The sequence below is a fragment of the Equus quagga genome, chromosome 8, assembly GCF_021613505.1.
Source record: "Equus quagga isolate Etosha38 chromosome 8, UCLA_HA_Equagga_1.0, whole genome shotgun sequence".
NCBI classification, from domain to species: Eukaryota; Metazoa; Chordata; class Mammalia; order Perissodactyla; family Equidae; genus Equus; species Equus quagga.
In genome coordinates, this window is record NC_060274.1 from 4,111,760 (window position 1) to 4,135,858 (window position 24,099).

The 24,099-nt window shown below is 37.4% G+C and overlaps 1 protein-coding gene across 1 annotated transcript in view; it reads left to right on the forward strand.

The window, feature by feature from the left end:
- The window catches only part of PDE10A (phosphodiesterase 10A), a 247,668-nt gene that overhangs the window by 101,292 nt on the left and 122,277 nt on the right, over positions 1 to 24,099 (forward strand). The window contains exon 2 of the mRNA XM_046670653.1: positions 16,638 to 16,766. Coding sequence (XP_046526609.1) covers positions 16,638 to 16,766 — 129 coding nt within the window. The remainder of the gene's footprint in view (positions 1 to 16,637; positions 16,767 to 24,099) is intronic.

Sequence of the window (24,099 nt, forward strand, 5' to 3'; positions counted from 1 at the left end):
TTCTTTGTTTTTTTTTTGTTTTGAATTTGTATACAAATACATGACTTTTTAAAATCCCTTTTGACAAGTAAAAGGAATCTTTTATAGAAATCCCTAACATATGGGATTTGTGTACTTTCACTTTTAGGGTATAATTGTCTTAAACTTAGATAAATGAAAATGCTGATGTGAATAGTTAAAAAATATTTCATCAAGGTTTTAAATGGCCATAAGAAATTACCATTGTTATTTTTCTTATCTAAATCTCAGCTTTAAAACACTGAACCCTGAAGTGATTAGTTAAAAGTCTGCCTGTATATTTATTACATCATTCTCTTTTTTGTGTGTTTCTCTTTTCTTCATTTATCTATTTTATTTCACCAGAGTAAATTGCTTCACATGAAGCCTGTTTTCTTTCCTTTCTAAATATTTCAAAGCTTTCTTAAAACCTTGTATAATACTATAAAGTTTATTTCCGTGGGAGTATTTATCATTAGTTTTTTTTTTAATTTTTTATCAAATGCTTTACTGAAAATCTCAGTAGATAGTGGTGGATTTTGAGTTTTTCTTGTTATTCTTACTTTAAATGTGTAGGCTGTACTTGCCTTTCGGCATCTGAAATGTTTGTCCACAGATTCATTGTAAGCATTGTGGCTAAAATGCAAAATGTGTTTATTCAGCGTCAGGCTTATCTGCATTTAGTGGCGACTGTCCAGCATTTGAGAAACCACTTTCACTTTCAGGCGACAGAGTTTGATGTTCGTCGTTCGGTTGCTGTTACCGTGTGGATCGTGTTAATAACATACTGATTCTAGCTGCTACTTTTCCCAAGTCAGTGAATTCTCAGTCCTTGTGCCTTTAATTCCAGTCAACTATCCCAGCTCTCAAACCATTTGAACCATGTCACTATGTTAGAAAAAAGGAAGCTTTCTCCATCCCAGCTGTCCTCAAGGCAAAAACCCTGAACTTTCTTGGTTTAGTTCTGTCTTTACTTCTGGGCTGCTTGCTTCTTTCCTGTTTTTACTCATCTTACTCATTTTACTCATCTTTACTCATTCAGAGGCTGCTTCCTCCAAGACGACTCTGAAGATCTTAGAGATTTGCCTTCCGCTAACTTCCCTCTCTGCACTCTGGGGAGTGTCCTTATATGCTTGTCCTTGGACTCTATATTCCTCTGGTTCTTCTTCCCAGTAGCTGATTGGCTTAATCCAGCCTCTGGCACCCTTCCCAGTTTAGTCTTGCCTGGAAGCTCTTGCGTGAGACCTGACTCGGTTCCTCTGAGGTGAGCATTCAGCTCCACATTCTGGTTAATATCGTGGCTAACTAGACAATTTCTGGACTTGATAATTCTCAATTTAAGCACTCCTGGGATGTCTAAAATGTTGCTATTCTGAAACACACCTAGATGAAACGTTCCTTAAATATAGGTAGCTACATGTTTTGTAAAGTCAAATTACATTTAAACAGTAGCCTGATTGGATTTGTCAAAATCTGAAATCTCATAATATTTCTTGATATGAAAGTGCTCCCTATTTTGATGAAGATGGGTTTTATTAAGTAATTATTTATTAATCACTTAGTGTGGGGGAATATTTATATGAATTATATTCCTGTGGAGTAGGCACTGTTATTGGCCCCATCTTTTGTTTGTGAGGGCAACGAGGCTTAGAGAGTTAAGTGCCTTTCTTAAGGAGCACAGCCATATTTGAGCACCCACCCACCCAGTGACTCAGAAGCTGGAGAACCAGGAGATGCTGTCTCCCACCAGGTTACTTTGAATTTACAGTGAATTTGAGTTAAAGAGGTGAGAGTCTTAACTCTTGTTCCCTGCGTAAGCTGTGCCTGAATATCAGCCTCCATTTCAGACTTCTGTAGTTTTCTGAGTCATGGAAAGGGTACATGTTGGTGTAGGTAAACTTTCTCTTGGAGTTCTACTTGAAAGTCATCGTTTTCGTATTCATCTTATCACTTTGAGCAGCTTGAGTTTTTATTTGGCTTTCTCAGTTCGAGAAGCTTTCATTGATGTCCTCAGCCAAGGCGAAACACGTAATTAATTTCATTTTGGTTGAGAAACCCAGCAGTGTGGGATTTGCCTTCTGATAAATGCAAATCACAAACATGAAATTACGAACGAACGTTGGAAACAATGTCTTCTCTGCAGCCAGGGCACCCCTCAGGCTGTTAACTCGCTTAGAATAAGTAATCAATTATGGAGGTCAGAATCCTGGCAGTATATTCAATCGAGGTTCATTAAATGACTGCTTTTAGGTCATAGACAAATCTTTTAGTAGGAATATACTTGGGTGGGAAGATATTATTTAGGTAGTGTAGATAGAAGGCAAGGATAATTATTGTAAATCATTTAAAATTTTTTTCAGCTTTATTGAGATATTATTGACTTATATGTAAATGAAAGTGTACAGCTTGATATTTTCATACATGTATATATTGAGAAGTGATTACCATAATTAGTTTGGTTCAGACTTCCATCCTCTCACATAATTACCTTTTTTTGTGTGGTGATAACTCTTTAGAGCTACTCTCTTAACAACTTTCAAATGTATAATACTGTTTTGTTAATTATGGTCACCATTCCATACTTTAGATCCTGGAACTTACTCATCTTATAGCTCGAAATTTGCTCCTGCCTAACATCTCCTCATTTCCCCCACCTTTAGTCCCTGGCAACCACCGTTCTACTCTGTTTGTTTGAGTTCAGCCTTTTTAGATTCCACATATAAATGAGATCATATGCTATTTGTCTTTCTCTGTCTGACGTCTCACTTAGCATAATGCCCTCAGGGTTCATTCATGTTGTGGCAAAAGGCAGGATTTTCTTCTTTTTTATAGTGGAATAGTATGCCATTGTGTGCGTATGTGTGTGTATACACCACCTCTTTTTTATCCATTCATCTGTTGATGGACACTTAGGTTGTTTCCATGTCTTGGCTACTGTGAATAATGCTGCAAAGAAGATGGGGGTGCAGAGGTCTCTTCAAGATGGTGATTTCATTTCCTCCAGATATATACCCAGAAGCAGGATTGCTGGATCATAGGTTAGTTCTATTTTTAATTTTTTGAGGAACCTCCATCTTGTTTTCCATAGTGGCCATAACAATTTACATTCCCACCCACCTTGCACAAGGGTTCCTTTTTCTCCCCGTCATTGCCAACACTTATCTCTTGTCATTTTGATAATAGCTGTTCTAACAGATGTGAAGGGATACCTCATTGTGGTTTTGATTTGCATTTTCCTGATGATTAGTGATGTTGAGTAACTTTTCATGTATCGATTGGCCATTTGTGTGTCTTCCTTGGAAAAATGTCTATTCAAATCCTTTTGCTCATTCTTTCATTGGATTGTTTTTTTGCTATTGAGTTATATGAATTTCTTATATATTTTGCATATTAACCCCTTATCAGATTGCAAATATTTTCTCCCATTCAGTAGGTTGTCTTTCTATTTTGCTGATCATTTCTTTTGCTGTGCACAACTTTTTAGTTTGATGGGTCCCACTCGTTAATTTTTACTTTTGTTGCTTGTGCATTTGGTGTCATATCCAAAAAAAAATCTTTGCTGAGATCACTATCAAAGAGCTTTTCCCCTGTTGTCATTGAGGTGTTTTACGATGTTAGGTCTTTCGTTTAAGTCTTTAATCCATTTGAGTTAATTTTTGTGAGTGGTATAAGATAAGGGTTCAATTTCGTTCTTCTGCATGTGGCCATCCCATTTTTCCAACGCTGTTTATTGAAGAGACTGTCTTTTCCCCATTGAGTCTTCTAGGATCCCTTGTCAAATATTAGTTGACCATGTATGTGAGAGTTTATTTCTGGGCTCTCAATTCTATTACATTGGTCTGTGTATCTATTTTTATGCCAGTATCATTCTGCTTTGATTCCTATAGCTTTGTAATAAAGTTTGAAATCAAGAATTGTGATGCCTCCAGCTTTGTTGTTCTTTTCGGTATTGTTTTGGCTCATTGTGGTCTTTTAGTGGGTCCATACAAATTTTAGGATTTTTTTCTATTTTTGTGAAACATGATAAGGCCTTTGTTTTTACTTGGCTCCTTGTTTTTTCCTCTTTTCTTAAAGAAGAATGATATCATTGGCTGTGGAGTTTTACACAATCCAAAGAAACATCTTATCTATTCATTTGACTTTGGAGTCATTTTAATGACGTTGAAAACCATTTACATCTGTCATGTGATAAATTCTGTTCATTGCCTATAAAGGATGTCGCCTTTTTAGATAAAGAAGACAAAAATGAGATTATGTTTACAGCTCATTAATCCCTTCCCTTATTTGGTAGATGGTCAGATGGATTTGCTATAGAAATCCTTATATTAATAAACTCATGTACACTAGCACATTGTGGGGAAAAACTTTGATATAAGGGGGTCCGTATTATAGTATTCACAGGAATATATTTCCAGAATTGGTGGATTGAAGGATGTCAGAATTAAGAAAGCAAATGCAAAATGTAATGAAATTCTAATTTTTTAGGAAACTTAATACAGAGATTTAAACTCTTTGGATGGAAAAAGAAACGTGAAGGAAGAATAGGAGACAGAAATGACCTTCCTCTGGTCTCAGGAGGATTGGCGATTCGAGTAGGAGCAGTGGGCTCTGAGAGGAGGACTCTCTTGCTTGGGCACTTGCTTTCCGACTTGAGTGCGTCTGCGGTCTTGCAGGACTGGACACAGTTTCCAGCAAACACGTCTGTACATGTGTCAAGTCATGTAAGACAAAGAATGACCCATTGATTAATTCACTTAATCAAGATGGTCCCTTGGAGTTACTAAGACTACTCGTAAGTTGGTTGGTTTGCTAGGAGGCTTATAGGATATGCATAGGGTCATACTCATGGTTAAGATTTCTTACAGCGAAAGAGGATGCAATGTGAAATCCTGAAAGGGAAAAGGGGCACAGAGTGACGACCGGGGAGACCTGACACAAGCTTCCAAGAGTCCTCTCCCATGGAGTCACACAGCATGTGCTCAGTTCCTCCAGAGACAATTGTGACAACACACATGAAGTGCTGTCTACCAGGGAAACTCGTTAGAGACTCAGTACCCAGAGTTCTTACTGGGGGCTGGTCACATAGGCATCCTCTGCCTGCCATTGTCCAACACTCCCCAAGCCAAGTTCCCAGGTGCCAGCCGTGGGCCGACCTTGCAAGCAGCCTCTCCGAGGAGAACAGTCTCAGGCCTGCTGTGTTGACTTTTCTGCACAGAGCCAGGGGCTGTCCTACGTGGACAATGGAGAATGAGACAGATCAGTTGTTGCCCTCATGGAGCTCATTGTCTACTTGGAGAGGCTGACGTTTAATGAGATGACACCAAATAAATAGGAAGTTTCAACTTGGTATGAGTGATTCAGAGTATAAGGGCAGGTCCCACGAGAGCATCATGGAACAGTCAGTGGACGTAGAATGTGTGGTTAGTGAAGGTGTCTCTGTGAAGTTGCTTTTCAATTGGCCAAGTGTCTCCCTTCTCCAGGGGAAGAGTGGAGAAGAGTCAAGCAAACAGCCTCAAAGACCATGGCTGGGCAGGGAGAGGGCTTGGCACATTTGAGGAAATAAATGAAGGAAGCCTGGAGGGCAGTGGGGTCTCCCAGGAGACTTCTTCTCAGGGCTAGCCTGTGCCTCCTGGCAGTTTCTGCTCCAAAACTTTCTTTCCACCTTCTTCTCAAAGCCCGAGATTTAGCAGTCCGATTTTCCGATTTGTAACCTGAGGTCAAATGTGGAATAGAATCCCAAATTGGGAGGTAACACTAGTCAGTAGCCATCCCCTTCAAGTCTAATAAGCTCAGACAGGAAATAGTGTCCAAAACAAGAGGCACTTGGCTTTAAGAGGTGAGCTCTCCAGCTTGTATCTTTGTTCCAACCTTAATTACTGCTTCTGTGGCCAATAGAAAATGAATCCAATTACTTCTCTGTGCTCAATTCCCCTTGTTATATTCTGAGGATTATAATTCATTTATTCAACGGATATTTATTGAGCATTTATTCTGTGCCACATACATAAGGCTCTGAGGTTCAGTGAGCCTATGCAAGTTATCTTTATGGCGTCTTTAGGATTGTATGTAGAGGGAGCGTTCAAGTAAGGCCAACTGTGAGTAACAAAAGCTATCAGCATTTTTATCCTTTGGTAGGGAAAGAGGTTAAACAGTTGGAGTATAGGTGCAAGAGAGGTAATACCCAGTAGGGAGAAGGTGTATAAAGTTGAATTTTGGGATTCTGAAAGTAACCTTAACTGATTTTAAACTTATTCCCCTGATAACCTTTATTTTCTTTTGGATACATAAAGAATGGTTGTGCATAGAAGAGCCAACTCTGATGGCCTCGTGGTTAAAGTTCGGCACACTCTGCTAGGGGAGCCTGCATCCAGCTCCCAGTTGTGGAACCACACCACTTGTCTGTCAGTAGCCATGCAGTGGTGGCAGCTCACATAGAAGAACTAGAAGGAATTACAATTAGAAAATACAACTGTCCACTGGGGCTTTGGGGAGGGGAAAAAAAAAAAAAGAAGATTGGCAACAAATGTTAGCTCAGGGTGAATCTTTCCTAGCAATAAATAAATAAATAAATAAATAAAAACACTTAAAAAATAGAATGGTTGTGCATAGAAGCATTTATATTACAACCTAGGAGAACATTAACGTGCAACTTGTGTGACTACACACACACACACACACCCAGACAACTTAGCTTTGCCATCAAGCAGCATGCCAGTCCAACACTGCTTATAGTATGACACAAGATATTTTGTTTTGTTGGAACTTGACAGATTTTGTTATAAGTCACTAAAATGTTTCATTTATATTACTACACATTTACAAAAATTACTGTTTCTGACATGTATTTTGGAACCGCCTCTTGAAACTAATAAGAATTTTTATTTTCAAAGTAAATTTGTGTGTACACCTACCCCCTGGGTAGTTTGAAATGTGAGGACATCACAGACTGTGAAGGGTCTGTAAAGTGTCCTGGATTTTCCTCTCCTGACCCTCACGGTTGTAGGAGGATGCACCGTCTGTGGAGGTAGCCTGACCCAGCTAGAGAATCTTTTTTTTTTTAAGATTCTATTTTTCCTTTTTCTCCCCAAAGCACCCCTCCCGCCCGGTACATAGTTGTGTATTTTTAGTTGTGGGTCCTTCTAGTTGTGGCACTTGGGATGCCGGCTCAGTGTGGCTTGATGAGCAGTGCCATGTCCGTGCCCAGGATTTGAACTGGCGAAACCCTGGGCCGTCGGAGCACCATGGAGCTGGCCCTCTATAGAATTTTTTGTTGCCTAAAAATTTCTGCGTGAAATTGAATTGTAATCGGCTTCCTAAAATGTTAATTCTGATTTTGCCCCTGGGTTCATACATGGAAAAAACAAAACAGGAAGAAACAAACTGAAATTTCTTAACCTTCTTTACTTAACAGCATTCAGATTAAGCAGTGATAATGTCCACCAAGAACCTTGTGTCCTCTCGAGTCAACATTTGTGGTCCTTCACCCACTCCTCATATGACGGCCCCCTCACAGATCAGGCTGTTCTTTGGCAATTGGACTATTCTGGGATAATATTTAATAGCATGAAAAGTGGGTTTTTTGTTTTTAATCACAATCTATCTTACAGTTGGACTAAGACTTTAAAAAACAGAAAATTATTTACTGATTCTTCACACCTGGAGTAAACATACAGGAAATTATAAAATTGAGACAATTATTGTGATAAATCAGGGAAAAGATTATTAGTCACGTATCCCTTGCAATTTTAAAGTATGTGATTTCTTCTTCTGCGATTAGCTACGTGAGATAATGGGAATGTAGGGTTTTTTTTACCCCCCTTTTCTGTGATGGGGCAGGAGCAAGGAATTTGATGATAAGACACGTAATTTTGGAGGAAAGGATTCTTTAAGATCAGGAAGACCTGGGTTAGGGAGGGTAACCTTAGGGCATTATGGGATGGGAACTCAGGAACCAGAACTTGGGTTCCAGGGGTGGGATGGGGCAAAGTGCGTGAGTGTTGTCATATGTTGTTGACTGATTTTTTAAAAGCATGCAGACACATATTGGGATTTTTCTCCATAAATTAAGATGTTAGAATTAATACTTGAAAAACTGTGCTTTTTCCTATTTCTAAAACAATGGGTCTTTTAGCACTTTTGATTAAAATATTAAAAATATCCCTCTGCTTGAGAAAAACAATAGTTCTTTAGCCTCTGATTTGAAAGTGAGTTTCTAAAATAATTTTCTATGATGATTAAGATGATAAGACTTCAGAAATAATAAATGCTTCAGCATATAGATACTCAGTTTTAGAATAATAATTTGTCATAAAGACACGTTTGAAGATACATCTGAAGTGGACCTAAATGTGTATCCAGTTGGTGACATAACCAGAGAAAAGAATATTTCAAGTGACTTTAAAATACAGTAATTTGTACATTTCTAGTGAGATATGTCCTATAGGACACACAAAAAAATCCGCCTTATCGTTTATAGCACTCATATACTATTGTGTGTATATTGTATGATAAAACAAATGAGTAGTTATGTAATCTAATTCCATCGTTCCTGGAATTGAAATACCACTGCCCGCTAAAAGGAAACTGAGAGCTGAAGGAAAATTGTCTGCATTCAGATCTGGGGCAGAAAATGTGCAAGCTGAACCTGAAACATCCTACCCTAGCAGATCATAAGGAGGCCATCAAGAGCTACTAGATTCTTGTCACAATGACTTGGGTACCAGTTTGAAGAAGCTCCTCCCGCTGGCCAAAAGATGCGACAATTTGAGTACCAGTAAGGATGGTAATTACAATGGAAGAAACAGATCAAATTTGTTCAAATACATGATTTTTATAATAATACCAACATCTTTAGTTGCTCGCCTACAGGAGAATGCTACTGAGCCAATTCATTGTAAAAACTGGTAAATAAAGGGGAACAAATTAAGCATTTATCCTGTCTTGTCTCTGTGAACTAACCAAATAGTAGAGATGAAGTTTTCTCTTTGTATTATTTCAGCTAATAAATGAAGGAGGCATTATAGAATTAGGAAACCACCATTTTCAAGCCCTAGTGAATTATGACTCTTGGATCATCGATGGTGCTAACGTCACAAACAGAGACGCAGCCAGATGGCATGAACCTTTTGACAGAAGAACACAATACCACTTATGAAAATTGCCTACCCACCTCCAAATTGAACTGCAATCTGTTCAGGTCTCTAGATCTAATCTCAGTTTTCAGGAAACGCAGAGGGCAGATGAAAATGCTAAACACCACTGCAGAGAGAAAGTCAGAAAAATCCAGACTCTAGAAAACCACAGCACAAAAGATCTGTTTTCTTCAATCATAACTTATAATGGGGAAAACAAAAGAGATGGAGGGCGAACCTATAGAATAAAAGAAACCTGTGAAAAATACAAAACAATGGCAGCTGTAGACCTTTTCTGGGTCTGGGTTCATGCAAACAGCCTGTTAAAAAAAAGTTGAGAATTAGAAACTTCAACATTTAGATATTTGATGGTGTTAAAAATAATAATTAATTTCTCTGTACATGTGATAATAGCATTTGTGGTTAGAATAGTTCTTATCATATTGAGATGTAGAATGTGTTGAAATGATGCATGAGATTTGATTCAAAATTACGTGCAAGGAGAGTTGGTAGGGTACAGATGGGAGATGTTGGCTATAAGTTGATAATTGTTGAAGCTGGGTATTGAGTACATGGGAAGCCATTCTGGTTTTTTGTGTGGTTTTATAAAAGGTTTAAATTTATGTGCATATGTACACACATGTACACAATCTCCATCTGAAAAGGCTGAATTTGTGAGTTGCAGACAGCAATAATCAAAGGGTAGTGTAATAATGTGTTACATTATTAGAAGCTTGTAAGATTTCTAGGGAGATGGAAGAAAGCCTCAGTGTTACTGGGTTAAAAAAAAAGATGAAAAATGAATGGTTACTGATGTTACCATTTTGTTATTGCTATTTTGTGTCCATAGATTAAAACTCAAATGGCGCGAGTCTTTTTCATTATGTCTCTATGGCCCGGGAAGAAAATATTGAAGTAGGAGATATTGCTGTGACTTTTATCTGTCTGTCTGTCTGTCTCTTTCTTGAAGAGAGTCACTCAGCATCAAAATGAAGCTATTTTTTATCCACCCCTCAGGTTATTGGTTGAGTTACTAACCACAGAAGCAACTGTCTTTACTAAAATATTTGTCAGTCTTTATTTTGTGCTTTGTTATATGTCTTTGGGTTCAGTGTTCAATCTAATCATAGGTGTTTTTAGCATTTATTTAGATTGTAATCCTTCGTGATATTTTCAGAGGGTATTGTGAAAACTAGTGAAATCCATCTGAGTCTCCCTTAGTCTGCCCGTTCAGTCTGTCAATATCCTTGTTCTTTCCTGCTCTCATTTGAGACTTCAGCCCAGCCCTGCTCATTAGCATCTCTGCCAGATGTTGAAAAATGAAAGAAGATGAAAGTCAGTTCAATCTTATTATCTATGTACTTAATCTTATAATCTCTGAGCACTGTAGCAAAATGCTGCATTGATGAGAGAATGTAGTTTATTAGTAGAAATGGAGTATTTTTAAATATATTGCCTCAAATGTACGTTACCTCGGAATAGCTATCTATATTAATATCTATCTATATGATTCATTTTGTGTATTATTGGTGGCAAATTTTCAACCATTGAATACTCTGGTGTGCTAATGACAACCCTGGTCTGACCCTACTGCTCTCATTGGATTTCTTCTCAAAGAAACACTAAGTCTTTTATTGACATAAACAAAATGTATAGGCCATGGGAAGCTGGGGAAACATTAAACCAAAGTCAGACAAAAGTTAAAGAAGAATGATTTCCTCATCCATACATCTGCCATTCTTCAAGAGTGTCCAATGATGATTATTTCAATGTCTTACTCTAGGTGGGTCCTGTGTTGCCCCAAAGGCCTTTTGCAAAACTGGATGTTAATAGGAAATAAAAAATGGATAAAATGTTAGAAAAAAGAGGGAAGGATTGCTTTTGATGGGTGAGGAAGCTGAGCAAACATTAAGTGCTAAAATAAAAATGGAAGTTTTAGAAAATTGGGAGTTTTAATGTTAAAGAAATGAAAAGTTACAAACCTGTGATTTGAGCCTCTGGACAGATGCAAGAGTTGGATTCATACAGGTAAAACAATGGCTTTTGGTACTAATATTAAATGTACCAGGCAAAAATACTCTGTATGGATTATTTTATTGGATTATTATAATGACCTTGGGAATTAGATACTCTTGTTAGTCCCATTCCAGTCCTGTTCCAATACAAAGAAGAAGCCAGGCTTAGCGAGTTTAGCAGCTTTGACCAGGCTCATACCCCGGCGGGGAGGTGCAAGGAGGAAACTAAGCTTTCTCTGTACTTTCAATCACTGTGACCTAATCCCTTCCCCTACCATTGTCATGTTGATTGAAGTAGTTATTTTCATGAAATGCGAATGGCAATTTGGGGGGGAAATTATCCTTAGATCTTTTGACATTTGAAATATAAAGCTCTGTGATAATATTTGGAATTCTAAACGGAGTTTACAACCAGAATGGTCTATTTGCCTTTTCATTCTCTTCTACATACTTAAATCCAGGATTTGATTAATTTCTTTAGTCTAGAAGTTTACTTAGACATCATAACTCGTTTATGACTCAATTGATCTTTAAAAAGTAAGTTTTGAGTAATTTATACAAAGTAAGTGTCCAAGAGTGGAGAGTTATGTTTCACCTTCTTGAGAGCAGAGCATCTACTTAAATTATTTTGAATTCTTCTGCATGGAAAATTTATGTGTTCTCCTGTTTGTTTGTTTGCTTATTCAGTCATTTATTTAAATCAGCATGGACTCATGGATTGTCTTAGTCTATTTAGGCTGCTATAACAAAATACCACGGAATGGGGGCCGGCCCGGTGGCGCAGTGGTTAAGTGCTCATGTTCTGCTTCTCGGCGGCCTGGGGTTTGCCAGTTCAGATCCCGGGTATGGACATGGCACTGCTTGGCAAAAGCCATGCTGTGGTAGGCGTCCCACATAGAAAGCAGAGGAAGATAGGCACGGATGTTAGCTCAGGGCCGGTCTTCCTTAGCAAAAAGGGGAGGATTGGAAGCAGTTAGCTCAGGGCGACTCTTCTTCAAAAAAAAAAAAAGAAGAAAAAAAAAATCACGGACTGCGTGGCTTATAAAGCAACAGAAATTTATTTCTCACAGCTCTGGAGGCTGGAAAGTCTGAGGTCATGGTTCCGGCTTGGTTGGGTGGGGGTCCTCTTAAGGGTCACAGACATTTTGTACCCTCATATGGCGGAATGGGGCTAGGGATCTCTCTGGAGCCTCTTTTATAAGGCACTAATCCCATTCATGAAGGTTCCACCTCATGACCTAAGCACATCTCAAAGGTTCCACCTACTAATACCGTCACCTTTAGCGATTAGGGTTTTAACGTATGAATTTGAAGGGAGAGGGGCACAAATATTCAGACCTTAGCATGGATATTTATTTTATTCTTTGGGTTATAATCCAGTGCTGCATTACTTTGTTACTCAAATTCTTCCATGTTTGAACCATTGGGAGTTCTTTCAATCAGCTTCTGTGTCCCTTTGACATACCCCATCATTTTGTGTGTGTGTATGTGTGTGTGTGTGTGCGCACACACGCGCTTAGTCCTTCCTTTCTGGCACTAAAAGATGCTCCAAGCTCATCTTACGTGTTTTCTGTAGCTGTCCTAAAATCAGCCATTTCTCCAAGAAGCTGTGGTTCCTTTACTGGGGAATGATATTAGAAACCAAGATTTGGGTGCTCCATGTAATTTTGTTGGCACTGGGATATTATTGTTTCTAGGCCCTCTCAGCTAACCTTCCAAGGAAATATTGAGTGTATACTAACCTGAGTATATACACAGTGTATCTACCAGTATTTCTATGTACCATCGTATCTATATTGAGCTAAATATGAGTTCTTACTGATGTCTCAAACTCTAATCCATTATCACATACATTTTTCTAGACTGTCTTCTTGCTTATGTGTAACGTCCCACTCTGCCACTGAGAAACCTCATTCCCACCATCCACTTAGTTAGTTATCGAGTTCTAGTATACATGAGTAGTGATGTCAGAACTGTTAAGCTCTACCGTCATGGGATAACTTTATCAATTAGAGAATAGTCCCAACGTGCAGTTTCTTCAGCCTTTGGTCCTACAGACCCATTTCTAAAGTTACATAGGTCAACACCTACTCCTCCACCTCCTTCAGGGAGGTTGTTTCATACCTTTGTAAAACATTTAGATTCTTTCGCCTCATTCTCCCTTCCATCCTGGGATAGCCCAACCTTCTAAATGATTTTTTAAAAATTTATGTACATTAAAGGTTTTTTTGGCAATGTAAAGTTCTCTGGGTTTTGGCAAATGCACAGTGTCACGCATGCACCATTGTAGTATCATACAGAATAGTTTCATCACCCTGAAAGGTGCCCTGTGCCTCACCCATCCAGTCTTCCTGCTTTCCCCTCAAACACCTGGCAACACTGATCTTTTTATTCATTCTATATAATTTTGCCTTTTCCAAAATGTTGTATAATTAGAATTATACAATATGCAGCCTTTCAGACTAGCGTTTTGCACTTAGCAATATGCATTTAAGACTATTCCATGTTTTTTAATGGCTTGTTAGCTCATTTCTTTTTATTGCTAAATAGTGTTTAGCTGTATGGATATGCCACAACTTGCGTTTCCACTTGCCTACTGTTCTAAGACATCTTGGTACTTCTAGTTTGGGATCATTATAAATAAAGCTGCTATGAATATTCAAATGCAGGTTTTTGTGTAGACATAAGTTTTCAGATCATTTGGGTAAATACTTAGTGATGTGACTACTGGATCATATGGGAAGATTATATTTAGCTTTATACGAAAGTGCCGAGGAGTCTTCCAAAGTGACTACCATTTTGCACACTTACCTGCAATGAATGAGAATTTTTGATGCTCTGCATCCTTGCCAAAATTGGTAGTCAGTTTTTGGGATTTTAGCCATTCTAGTAGTTATATAGTAGAATCTCATTTCTGTTTTAACTTCAATTCACTAATGGCGAATGAGCATCATTTTCATGTTTATTTGCCGTATCTGTGTCCTCCTTGGTGAAGTGTCTGTTCAGATCTTTGGCTCATTTTTAATTGGTTTGTTTGATTTTCTTCTTGTTGAGGTTTAAGTGCTTTTTGTATATTTCAGATACAAGTCTTTTATCTGATATGTAATTTGGCAAACAGGACTTGTATAGTAGTGCACTAAGATGAAATGAGATGACAAGATGGATGAGTCAGTTATGGCTGTATATTTTCAGCCTGGGTTTCTGGGAAAATAGAGGGTAATAGTAACAGAAAAAGGGAAGTTGAGAGTTAAAATCACTTTGTGGATTTTAATCAATACGTTAAATAATAAGAATAAGTGGGAAGGGGGTGACTCATTGAGTTTTGAGTCAAGATGGAGCTTGAGGTGTTGGAAGAATACCCAAGGACTGGAGATCAAAAATATGTTAAGATTCCTGATTCAGATTTCGCTGTCATCATCATAGATTATTGACGAGAAAGCAGAAGGAAAGACCAATAGGAAATTAGGAAAAGAACTGTGTTGGGTTGAATCACAAAAGTGATGGAAGGAAGTTTTAAGAAGAAATTAGATGTCAAATGTGTACCACTATGGAGGATGTCATCAGAGTATGAAATTTGCATTGTCTGTGTTCTTGAAGGTCACGTCAGCTATCAGCTTACTTCAACATCCTGTGCCTTTTGTATCTTGGGACTGGAACTTGCTCTGTCAGGAGAGCTCTCTCTCACTTTAATGAGTCTCTTATCTTTAGCACCTTGTGGGATTTTTCCAATTGAATTTTACATCGCCGGGGCTCTTGGGCAGGGCGAACATAGACAGGGGTCCTGTTTATCTTTTATCTAATACAACTATCTAATTATATATCCGTATCTCTCTATGTAGTTTAAGTGCACTGTTTAAGTACTGAATTCATTGAAAGAAATCATTTGCCTTCTCAATTCTACCATTCTGTCGGAGAATCAGAACAGTTGTGACTCTAGTCCCCAGCAGAATTAATTAACACATATGAATTCTGTGCCTTGTCTGCTGGTGAAAACATGCAGCCAATTCCCCAGAGTCATAAAGATATGCTTCCTTTTCTTCTCTTCTGCGTCTCCAAGTACAATTTTCCATTGCCTTTTTCACCTAACCATCCCTAAGGATGGTAATTTATTGAATAATTCAGAGAGGATATAGTAGTAAAAATAATTGCCATGACTGAGTAATAATTATTGATCTCCTGTTTGCGATTTGGACTTGTTTAATGAAATGGCACGCCAACACGAAGCATCAATTTGAAAACACATAATTTTATATGTTCAACTTGAAAACATGTAAAAGTTCTTTGTTTGAAAATCCTATGTGTAGTCAACAATTATTATTAGACCATGAAAATTATTTTAGTGAAACTGACTACATACATAGAATGACAATGACCGAACATCACGATTATTCTGAACTGAACGTTAGTTATATCAGTGGATTTAGTGCCCCTGAGAAAAAGGAGAATTTATGTTGTAAACAATAAAAGATAAGAATTTAGTCATAAACTTTTTTTAGCTCCTAAAATGTATATTCTCCTGTTACTATTGTTAGAGTTTCACTTACCTTGAGTATTCAATCTATGATAACTATTCACAAAAAAATGTAAGTACTTTGTAAGGCTTGACTGCACGATACTGGAACCCAGCATCCACTCAAATATAACACTAAAATTCACTGTTGGAAAACAGCTGTGTAACATGATGTAATGTCTGTAGTTTAACATCGTTAAAGTTCTGGGGCCAGCCCGTGTCAAAGTGGTTAAGTTTGCGCGCTCCGCTGTAGGCGGCCCAATGTTTTGTCGGTTCGAATCCTGGGAGCAGACATGGCACTGCTCATTGAGCCATGCTGTGGCGGCGTCCCACATGCCACAACTAGAGGGACCCACAGCTGAGAATATACAACTATGTACCTGGGGGCTTTGGGGAGAAAAAGGAAAAAAAGAAAAAAATCTAAAAAAAAAAAAATCGTTAAACTTCTAACTTTATTTTTTTTAACTGTTTTTTTATAGTGGTAAAATATATGTAACATGAAATTTGCCATTTTAACCATTTCAAGTGTATAATTCAGTGGCCTTCATTATACTCGCAGTTCGTGCAACCATCACTACTGCCTGCTTCCAAAACTTAGTCTCCACCCAAAACAGAAACTCTGTACCCATTAAGCAGTAATTTCCCATGCCCCGCCCCCAGCCCCGGAGAATCCCTAATCTACTTTGTCTCTAAGAATCTGCCCATTCTAGATAATTCATGTAAGTAGAATCAGATAATATTTGTCCTTTGCGTCTAATTTTACTTACCATACTGTCTTCAAGGTTCTTCCATGTTGTAACATGTATCAGAACGTCATTCTTTTTTTATGGATGAATATTGTTACATTGTATATATACACGTCTTTATATTCTTTTTATATTTATATTTTAAATCAGGCTAAGCATGATGTGTCATTGTTGTATATCATTGATGTGTTTGAAGATGTCATCTAGATTAATTTTATTCTTTTCAATTCTTTTCCAGGTTTGACAGATGAAAAAGTGAAGGCTTATCTCTCTCTTCACCCCCAAGTATTAGACGAATTTGTATCTGAAAGTGTTAGTGCAGAGACTGTAGAAAAATGGCTGAAGAGGAAAAACAACAAACCAGAAGGTAAGATCACATTCAGATTGAGTGTGGAATATTTACTACTTTATAGTGATGAAAAGCAGGTATTTAATACATGCCGGAAAGTAAAATACAAAGTTGACAAATATTAGCATTTTAATACTGTAGGAATTTTATTCTGTTTAAAAAAATAATTTGAAATAAGTTAGCATGAGGGGAAATAAAAACAAAAGAAAGATCCTTGACTATAAAAAAACCTTGGCAAGAATTCTTTTTTTTGAGGAAGATTAGCCCTGAGGTAAAATCCGCTGCCAATCCTCCACTTTTTGCTGAGGAAGACTGGCCCTGAGCTGACATCCGTGCCCATCTTCCTCTACTTTATATATGGGATGCCTACCACAGCATGGCTTGATAAGTGGTGCTAGCTCCGTGCCTGGGATCCAAACCGGCAAACCACGGGCTGCTGAAGCACAGCGTGTGAACTTAACCGCTATGCTACCAGGCCAGACCCTTGGCAAAGAATTCTTAAAAATTTATTTAGATGTGACCACTTGAAAAATGTAGAAGTTAGTATTAGACTTAATTTTATTTAATTATTATTAATCATTATAGAAATAGTCTTTATATATATTTCAAAAATGTATATATATTATTCAATTTTGCAAAAAGATGTCCTCAAACAATTTTTATACATGCACAGTAGGAAAAGAACTCTTGACTTTGTATTAGACATTTCATTCACACTCATAAACTTAAGACATTGTTACATTTATGAAAAAAGAGATGTGGACTTAAAACGGATATGAAGTCAAATAAATTTCCCCTGAAATTGAATATATATTAATATATTGCATTTGAATATTGTAGTATAATTTTAATTTTGGCTTTAAATGAATTTATATTTGGCCAAATATGACTTTTCATTTCTATGAATGTTATTTTTATAGTGGAACTTAATTTTATATATGATTTTTAACTACTTGAACTCATATGAAAGACACAAAAATATATAGGAAAGGGGAGAGAGAAATGTAAATAAATCAGAGACAGGCATAATCTTTTCAAAACAATCATAGCATTTAATATTAAGGACAAAGCTTGACATGGTTTATTTCAGCTTCAAACATTTGAAACAACTTTAGATATTTGACTCTTTCAAATGTGTGACTAGTGTTTTTAAGGCATATCATAGAAAGATGCAAATTTCAACTTGCTATCTAATGATGGATAATAATATATGCAAGAATGTAGGGTATCTGTGAGATATGAAATTGAGTCTAGGTCTTAGAAAATGAAAATTTTGCCTGCTGTTTCAGTGTTACAGTGATAGTTAACTCTTAAATTTTTATAAATATTTGCATCATCCCGTATCTCCCAAATCTGTTTTCTATGTTAATTAATCAAATGCTACTTCAAACTGTTTCATACATATACTCAAGACTTAAATGATTATTAGGAATAGCAATGTGTAACTGAAATAGTACTCGGTTATATAGGAAGAAAAACTTGTCCCTCTGAGGGGATGTTTTTACAGTGACCCTGCTGAGGGCTAAAGAGGGTCGACGAGACCCAGAATGAAGTGAGGCTGGATGAGATGTTGACTTGGGGCTTACCATCTAGCGGTGGGACAGGCAGAGAAGCCACTGCATCACAGAATGCATCAGTAGTAAGCAAGGGTGCATGTAGTTTGCCATGGAAGTGCATAAAAAGCAACCTTTAATTCTACCACGGAGGTCTGGTAAGACCCTTTGTACCGCCTCCTCCGAGGGAGTTTATCACAAGAATGGATCTCGTAACATCCTGTTTGGGTTCAGCTAGGCTGCGTGTCACCGCCCCTCCAGACTGTATGAAAAGGAGCTTTAACACTAACCTTGTGTGAATGGCATGCAGAAAGCATTGCCCGGTTTTCTTTGAAATACAGAAAACCAGCTAAATATCTTGATTTCATTTATATAGTTATGGATTAAGGTCATCGTCAGTGGAAGCTTTTCATTTCTTCCATCACTCCCTCATTATTTTTTAAAATTTCGTGTTCTCCTTAACTGGGCCGTATTCTCCTTCCAAGTCCCTTCATTGAAACGTCTTGAGGAAGAAAATTTTTGTGGCGAGGATTTTCAGTGAGTGTCTTGCATTTCCATGGGTGGACCCAGGACCAGAAAGTGTGACACACAGTAGGTCTTGGAGAGTAGTTTGTTGAAAAAGAGACAAGGCTATCCAGATTATTTCATTACCAGCCTCATGTGGAAAGGATCTATGCTATGGGGACAGAAAATTGTGTAAAGGTATATTCTGCTTAGAGAAGTTCATATATGAAAATTCAAATTTTTAAATAAGTGAATAAAGGGATGATTATTTAAATTACAAAATTATATTTGCCTTTAAAATGATCAGCTTTCATATTGCTTGCAGGTGTTTTTTAACAGTGACTTTGTGCTGTCACAAAAGCTAGTTCTTCATTCATTTATTATTTTATTGAGCACCTACTCTTTGCTTGGTGCTCATAGGCAAAACACTTAAAAAGTAGAGAAGGCATGGCATATTTTGGTTAAACTATAGTAGTATGCATAATGCATCGATATTGTGTGGCCACTGAGGAGTTGTCATTTCCAAGGCACTTCACGAGTATTCACCCTTCACATCTGGTTATAGTTAGTGGAGAACAGGTAGAGTCATGTGCATCTGGCAGATGTTGAAACTGCGCCAAGGGATGCTAAGGGACCACTGGAGGTCCAGCATCTGTTTCTTGATGGAGTCCCCAGACAGTGACTCTCTGAGCAATGTGAGGGCTTGGACCATGTGTATCATAGTTATTTTTGTATCTCTTGCCTAACAACACACCTGATGCATAGTAATGGGTTTTATAAACATTTTTGAATGAATGAAGGAATAAATTAGGGAGAGTTGGGTTTTCAACCTCCCAGTGCACCATTATGACACTTTTCACCACACTTGGCTATCATATCATGCCTGACACCAGAACTACTTTTATGCTCGTATCTCCCCTACATTCACTTAAAAGCTTCTTGACAGAAAGGATTGTGTAGTATATGTTTTTAAGTCCCTCAAGGTACCTTGTCTTTTCATTTATTTAGCAAACTATGTGTAAGGCGCTGTTCAGGTACTGAGGTTATTAAGTCGCTAAGGAGTTCACAGTCAAACAAATAGAAGAGAGTTACAAGTTTCTATTTTCTTCTAGGTAGTCTGAGTGTGAGGTTGAGCCTACTCGAAGCTTGAAGGCTCTGAGTCTGAGTGGTCTTGTGGAGGGACCTGGACCACTATGAATCATGGTCTACTTTGTGTAGACAGAGAGGGGGGTTGGGGAAAGATGGACCACCATATGTCCCCAGATTTAAATTTCAAAAGTCTTTACTGTTATTGTTTTCAGTTTAATTTTATTGCTTTCATACCATTCTCATTTCAAATGCATAAAGTTCTATCTGTAGTTGCCAGGCAAATTGCCTTTTGAAGGTTGACCTCTGATCCTAAATTCCAAATAAGGGATTTTCAAGTGATGTGTGGAAATTGGAGCTAGCATTTATTTCTTTTATAACCTGATGTACCCCTTTAGAGAATGTATAAAAATTTGCTCAGAAAGGATTGAGGCCCGTTCATCCTCACAACCATACTTCCATTTGGGAAACCTTTGGAAAGAAAGAAAAGTATCTACGTCATGAATTGTTTCACTAAATGTTATATTTTATGCTAATTTTTATGCAAGGTAAGTTTGACAGGCCTGGCTGGTATTCATCAAGACTCAGATTACTAAACTCTCTAATATCTACACAAATATCAAAGTATAAATATAAAATTAATAAGTCAAACATTAGCATATGATGAAGAGCCAACCTTTTGCACTTCTTGTAAGAACATTCTAAGATGGAACACAGTTTCACAACCCTAATGTCATTCTAATATTTCACTTATGTGCAGGAAGAGTCATTCTTGACTATCAGCAATGTCTCCTTTTCGCTTCTCATGTAAAAAATGATTAGTTGACAATGTTGGTGGTACTGGAAAGGACGCATAAAGAAGTGAGAACGTTGGAAGTCAGCGTGACCATATTTGGCATCTTCTGGTATTAGAATAATATTTAAAATATGTGGATTTTGTTTAAACCTCCCAAAACATAACTATGATATTCATTTTCCAAGGGGAATCTATTTGGCTCTCAAGAGAGTGATTGATTGAACCCAAATCATTTAAGAATTATGAGTAGCTGTGCTATCTTCTATGGGCAGTAATTATTTACTTATTTATTTATTTTGTGAGGACGATTGTCCCTGAGCCAACATCTGTGCCAATCTTCCTCTAATTTATGTGGGTCACTGCCACAGCATGGCTTGATGAGTGGTGCTAGGTCCGCACCCAGGATCTCAACCTGAGAACCCTGGGCCACCAAAGCAGAGCGTGCGAACTTAACCATTATGCCACTGGGCCGGCCCCAGTGATTTTTATTATTATTATATTTCTATGTCTAAAATATTCAGTAGCAGACTATATCACTATCAGGGTAGCTATAAATGTCAAATAATTATGAAAATATTGGTGCTGTCAGCTGCCTTAAATATTTTTCAACAAATACATGAATGGTTTCTTTGTTTTTACTCGAAGAATGTACTTACTACATATTTTTAACCTCTCTATGATTCTAGAAATGAGATTTAATTTTTGTTCAAATAATACTGTTAGATATTTCATACTTAGAATTAAGGTGGGATTTAAATTATGCCCCCTAAACCTAGTCTCTGCAGCCTATAATGCAGATTAAATAACATTTCTCCTGCTTAGTATAGGACAGCTGGCTTCTATGCTAGTATACATCATGTAGTGGGATAGTCAGTTAACGGGGCATGAATTACTTTGCAAAAGTATGCAATGTTAGAAGCTTTTAGGAAGTAGGACACTAATAAATGATGTGTTAACTATTAGTACATATCATAAATAAGAAAAAAACACACAGTTGGAGTGGTTTACTGGGAACTTCATTTTGAGCACCTTCTCTCTTTTCCTTGAAATCTCTTTGTCTCAAATATTGAAATTACATTTTCATCTAGAACTTTCATATCTTTTTTTTGTAGTGGAAACCAGAAAATGTGTTAAATGTGTTGAATGCCTTGATCTGAATTATAAATAAACGTGAATTCACCATCTGGTAACTAGAAGGGGGATAAAGTTGATATTAATTCATTTGCAAACAGGTACTTGATGTATTCCATTAATTCTGTTAATTGCTCATATTATTATAAAGATGTATCTTTAATTTATTCTTTCTGAGAGTGTTTGGGCTCCATAGCAATTGAATCAAGTTGATTGGGATTTTGATAATTTTAAAGATTGTTAGATTATTAGAAGTATTGTTAGTGACTATGAAACTAATTCAAATAAATTTAATACCTTTGTTACAGACCAGGTTGATTTCTGAAGCAGTTTTTATAGTAGCCATAAAGTTCTTATTCATGGTAGCCATTATTTTTGCATTCAACATCATTACAACATTTCCTAAGTAAAAATTTTGTTTTCAAAGGATACTAACTAATGAAAATGTTATGAGCTAATTGATTTTTGAAAATGCTTTGTTTTTGTCGGTATCTTTCTTTATAAAAATTGTATTTGCTAATTGCACATATTATAGAAAAAGGTGTTTAGTAAAAGCCGTTGTGTATATTTAATAGAATTGTTTTCAGCATTTAAAATTTCATTTCATAAAATACAGATTTTTAAAAATAAAGGCCTGTGAAAGATAAGTGGTATAACTATTTCTCAGTGTGTTTTATTTTTTTAATCTACCCCTTAAAAGCTTCCTGAAGATTTAACAGTGATCTGGATTATTTGGCCAAAGATTAAATAATCATTTCTACAAACATCCATTTGAGTGGCAGGTTGTAGCTGGAATGTGACCAGGTACTGCTCATTTCTCTGGCTAGTCATTCAGTATGCTGGTTGACAAATAATTATTGAGTTCTTATTTGAGGAGTGTTAATTGGAGAACAAGAAATATAAACTTGCTCCCCTCAAGGTCACTTTCTGATAGAGGAAGACAGATAATAAACATATAATCAAAGAATAAGATTATTTCAGTATTTGTTGACTGTACATATTTGAAAACATCTAGCATAATGTCTAGCAAATAGAAATTTTTAGTGGAATTAAATTTGCTTGAGATTTGAAGATCCACACTGTTTGCTCTTGGCCAGTCAGAGGGAGTCTATGTGCTATGCACATGCTTCTGTCAGTCTGCCATGTCCTGGGCTCTTTGTAAGCCACAGGAGCAGTATTGTGTTTACTGCCTTGGGAGGACTTATAATCTTGTGGTATGGGGAAAGAAGATAGGAAAGTATGAGACTTCAGCAACCGAGAGTATCTATCAAGTGTTAAATGATGTGGTTTAGGTTGTGCAGACAGCACTTGTGAGGCTCAAGCTCATTAAGAGGTATGAAAATTGAGAAGACTTTTTGTAGAGTTGGCCCTTGAGGGAGGCCACTGGTTCTCAAAGTGTGATGCCCAGACCAAGGTGAACATCACTCGCGAACTAGTTTGAAATGCCGTAGGGCGGGTCTCACCCCAGACCTGCTGAGTCAGAAACTGCGGTGGTGGGCCCAGCGGTCGTGTTTTGATGAGCCTCCCAGGGAATTCTAATGCATGCTAAGGTTTGAGAGCCACTGTCCTGGGCATTTTGGGGTCCTGTGGGAGAGCAAATGGGGTGTGACTGTTGGGTGGGGAGCAACAGGAACAAAGATAGGGACACCGGGCTTGGCGTGACTTACTTCTAGGAAAGCCAGAAGAGGGAGAATTTGGCACAGAAAATTCTGGGTAGAAGGAATTTGATAGAAAGCAGTAGGGTGGTTGAAAGCAAGCTGGCTAACGAAACAGTTCGGTTCAAACAGCAGTTTGCTTAAAATGAATAGTCGGCCCTCTGTATCCTCGAGTTCCACACCCATGGATTCAACTACCCAAGGGTGGAAAGGCATAGGAAGATTCCATCTGTCATGAGCAACTTTTTTTTTTGTTACTATTCCTTAAACAATACAGTATAGGAACTATTTACATAGCATTTACATTGTATTAGGTCTTATAAATAATCTAGAGATGATTTAAAGTATACAGGAGGATGTGTGTACGTTATATGCAAATACCATGACATTTTATATAAGAGACTTGAGCATCCTTGGATTTTGGTATCTGTTGGGGTCCTGGAACCAATCCTCTGTGCATACCGAGGGACGACTATATGCCCAGTTGCTCCTCTTAGTTATTTTGTTTTTAAGTTTTTGGATTTTCTTGTTTGCTTTTGTAGTGCTGGCAATTTTGATATTCCATGGAGTAGTTCTGTTACAGATTTCACATCTTGAAAATACTTTTTCTTGTCTTAAGAATGCAA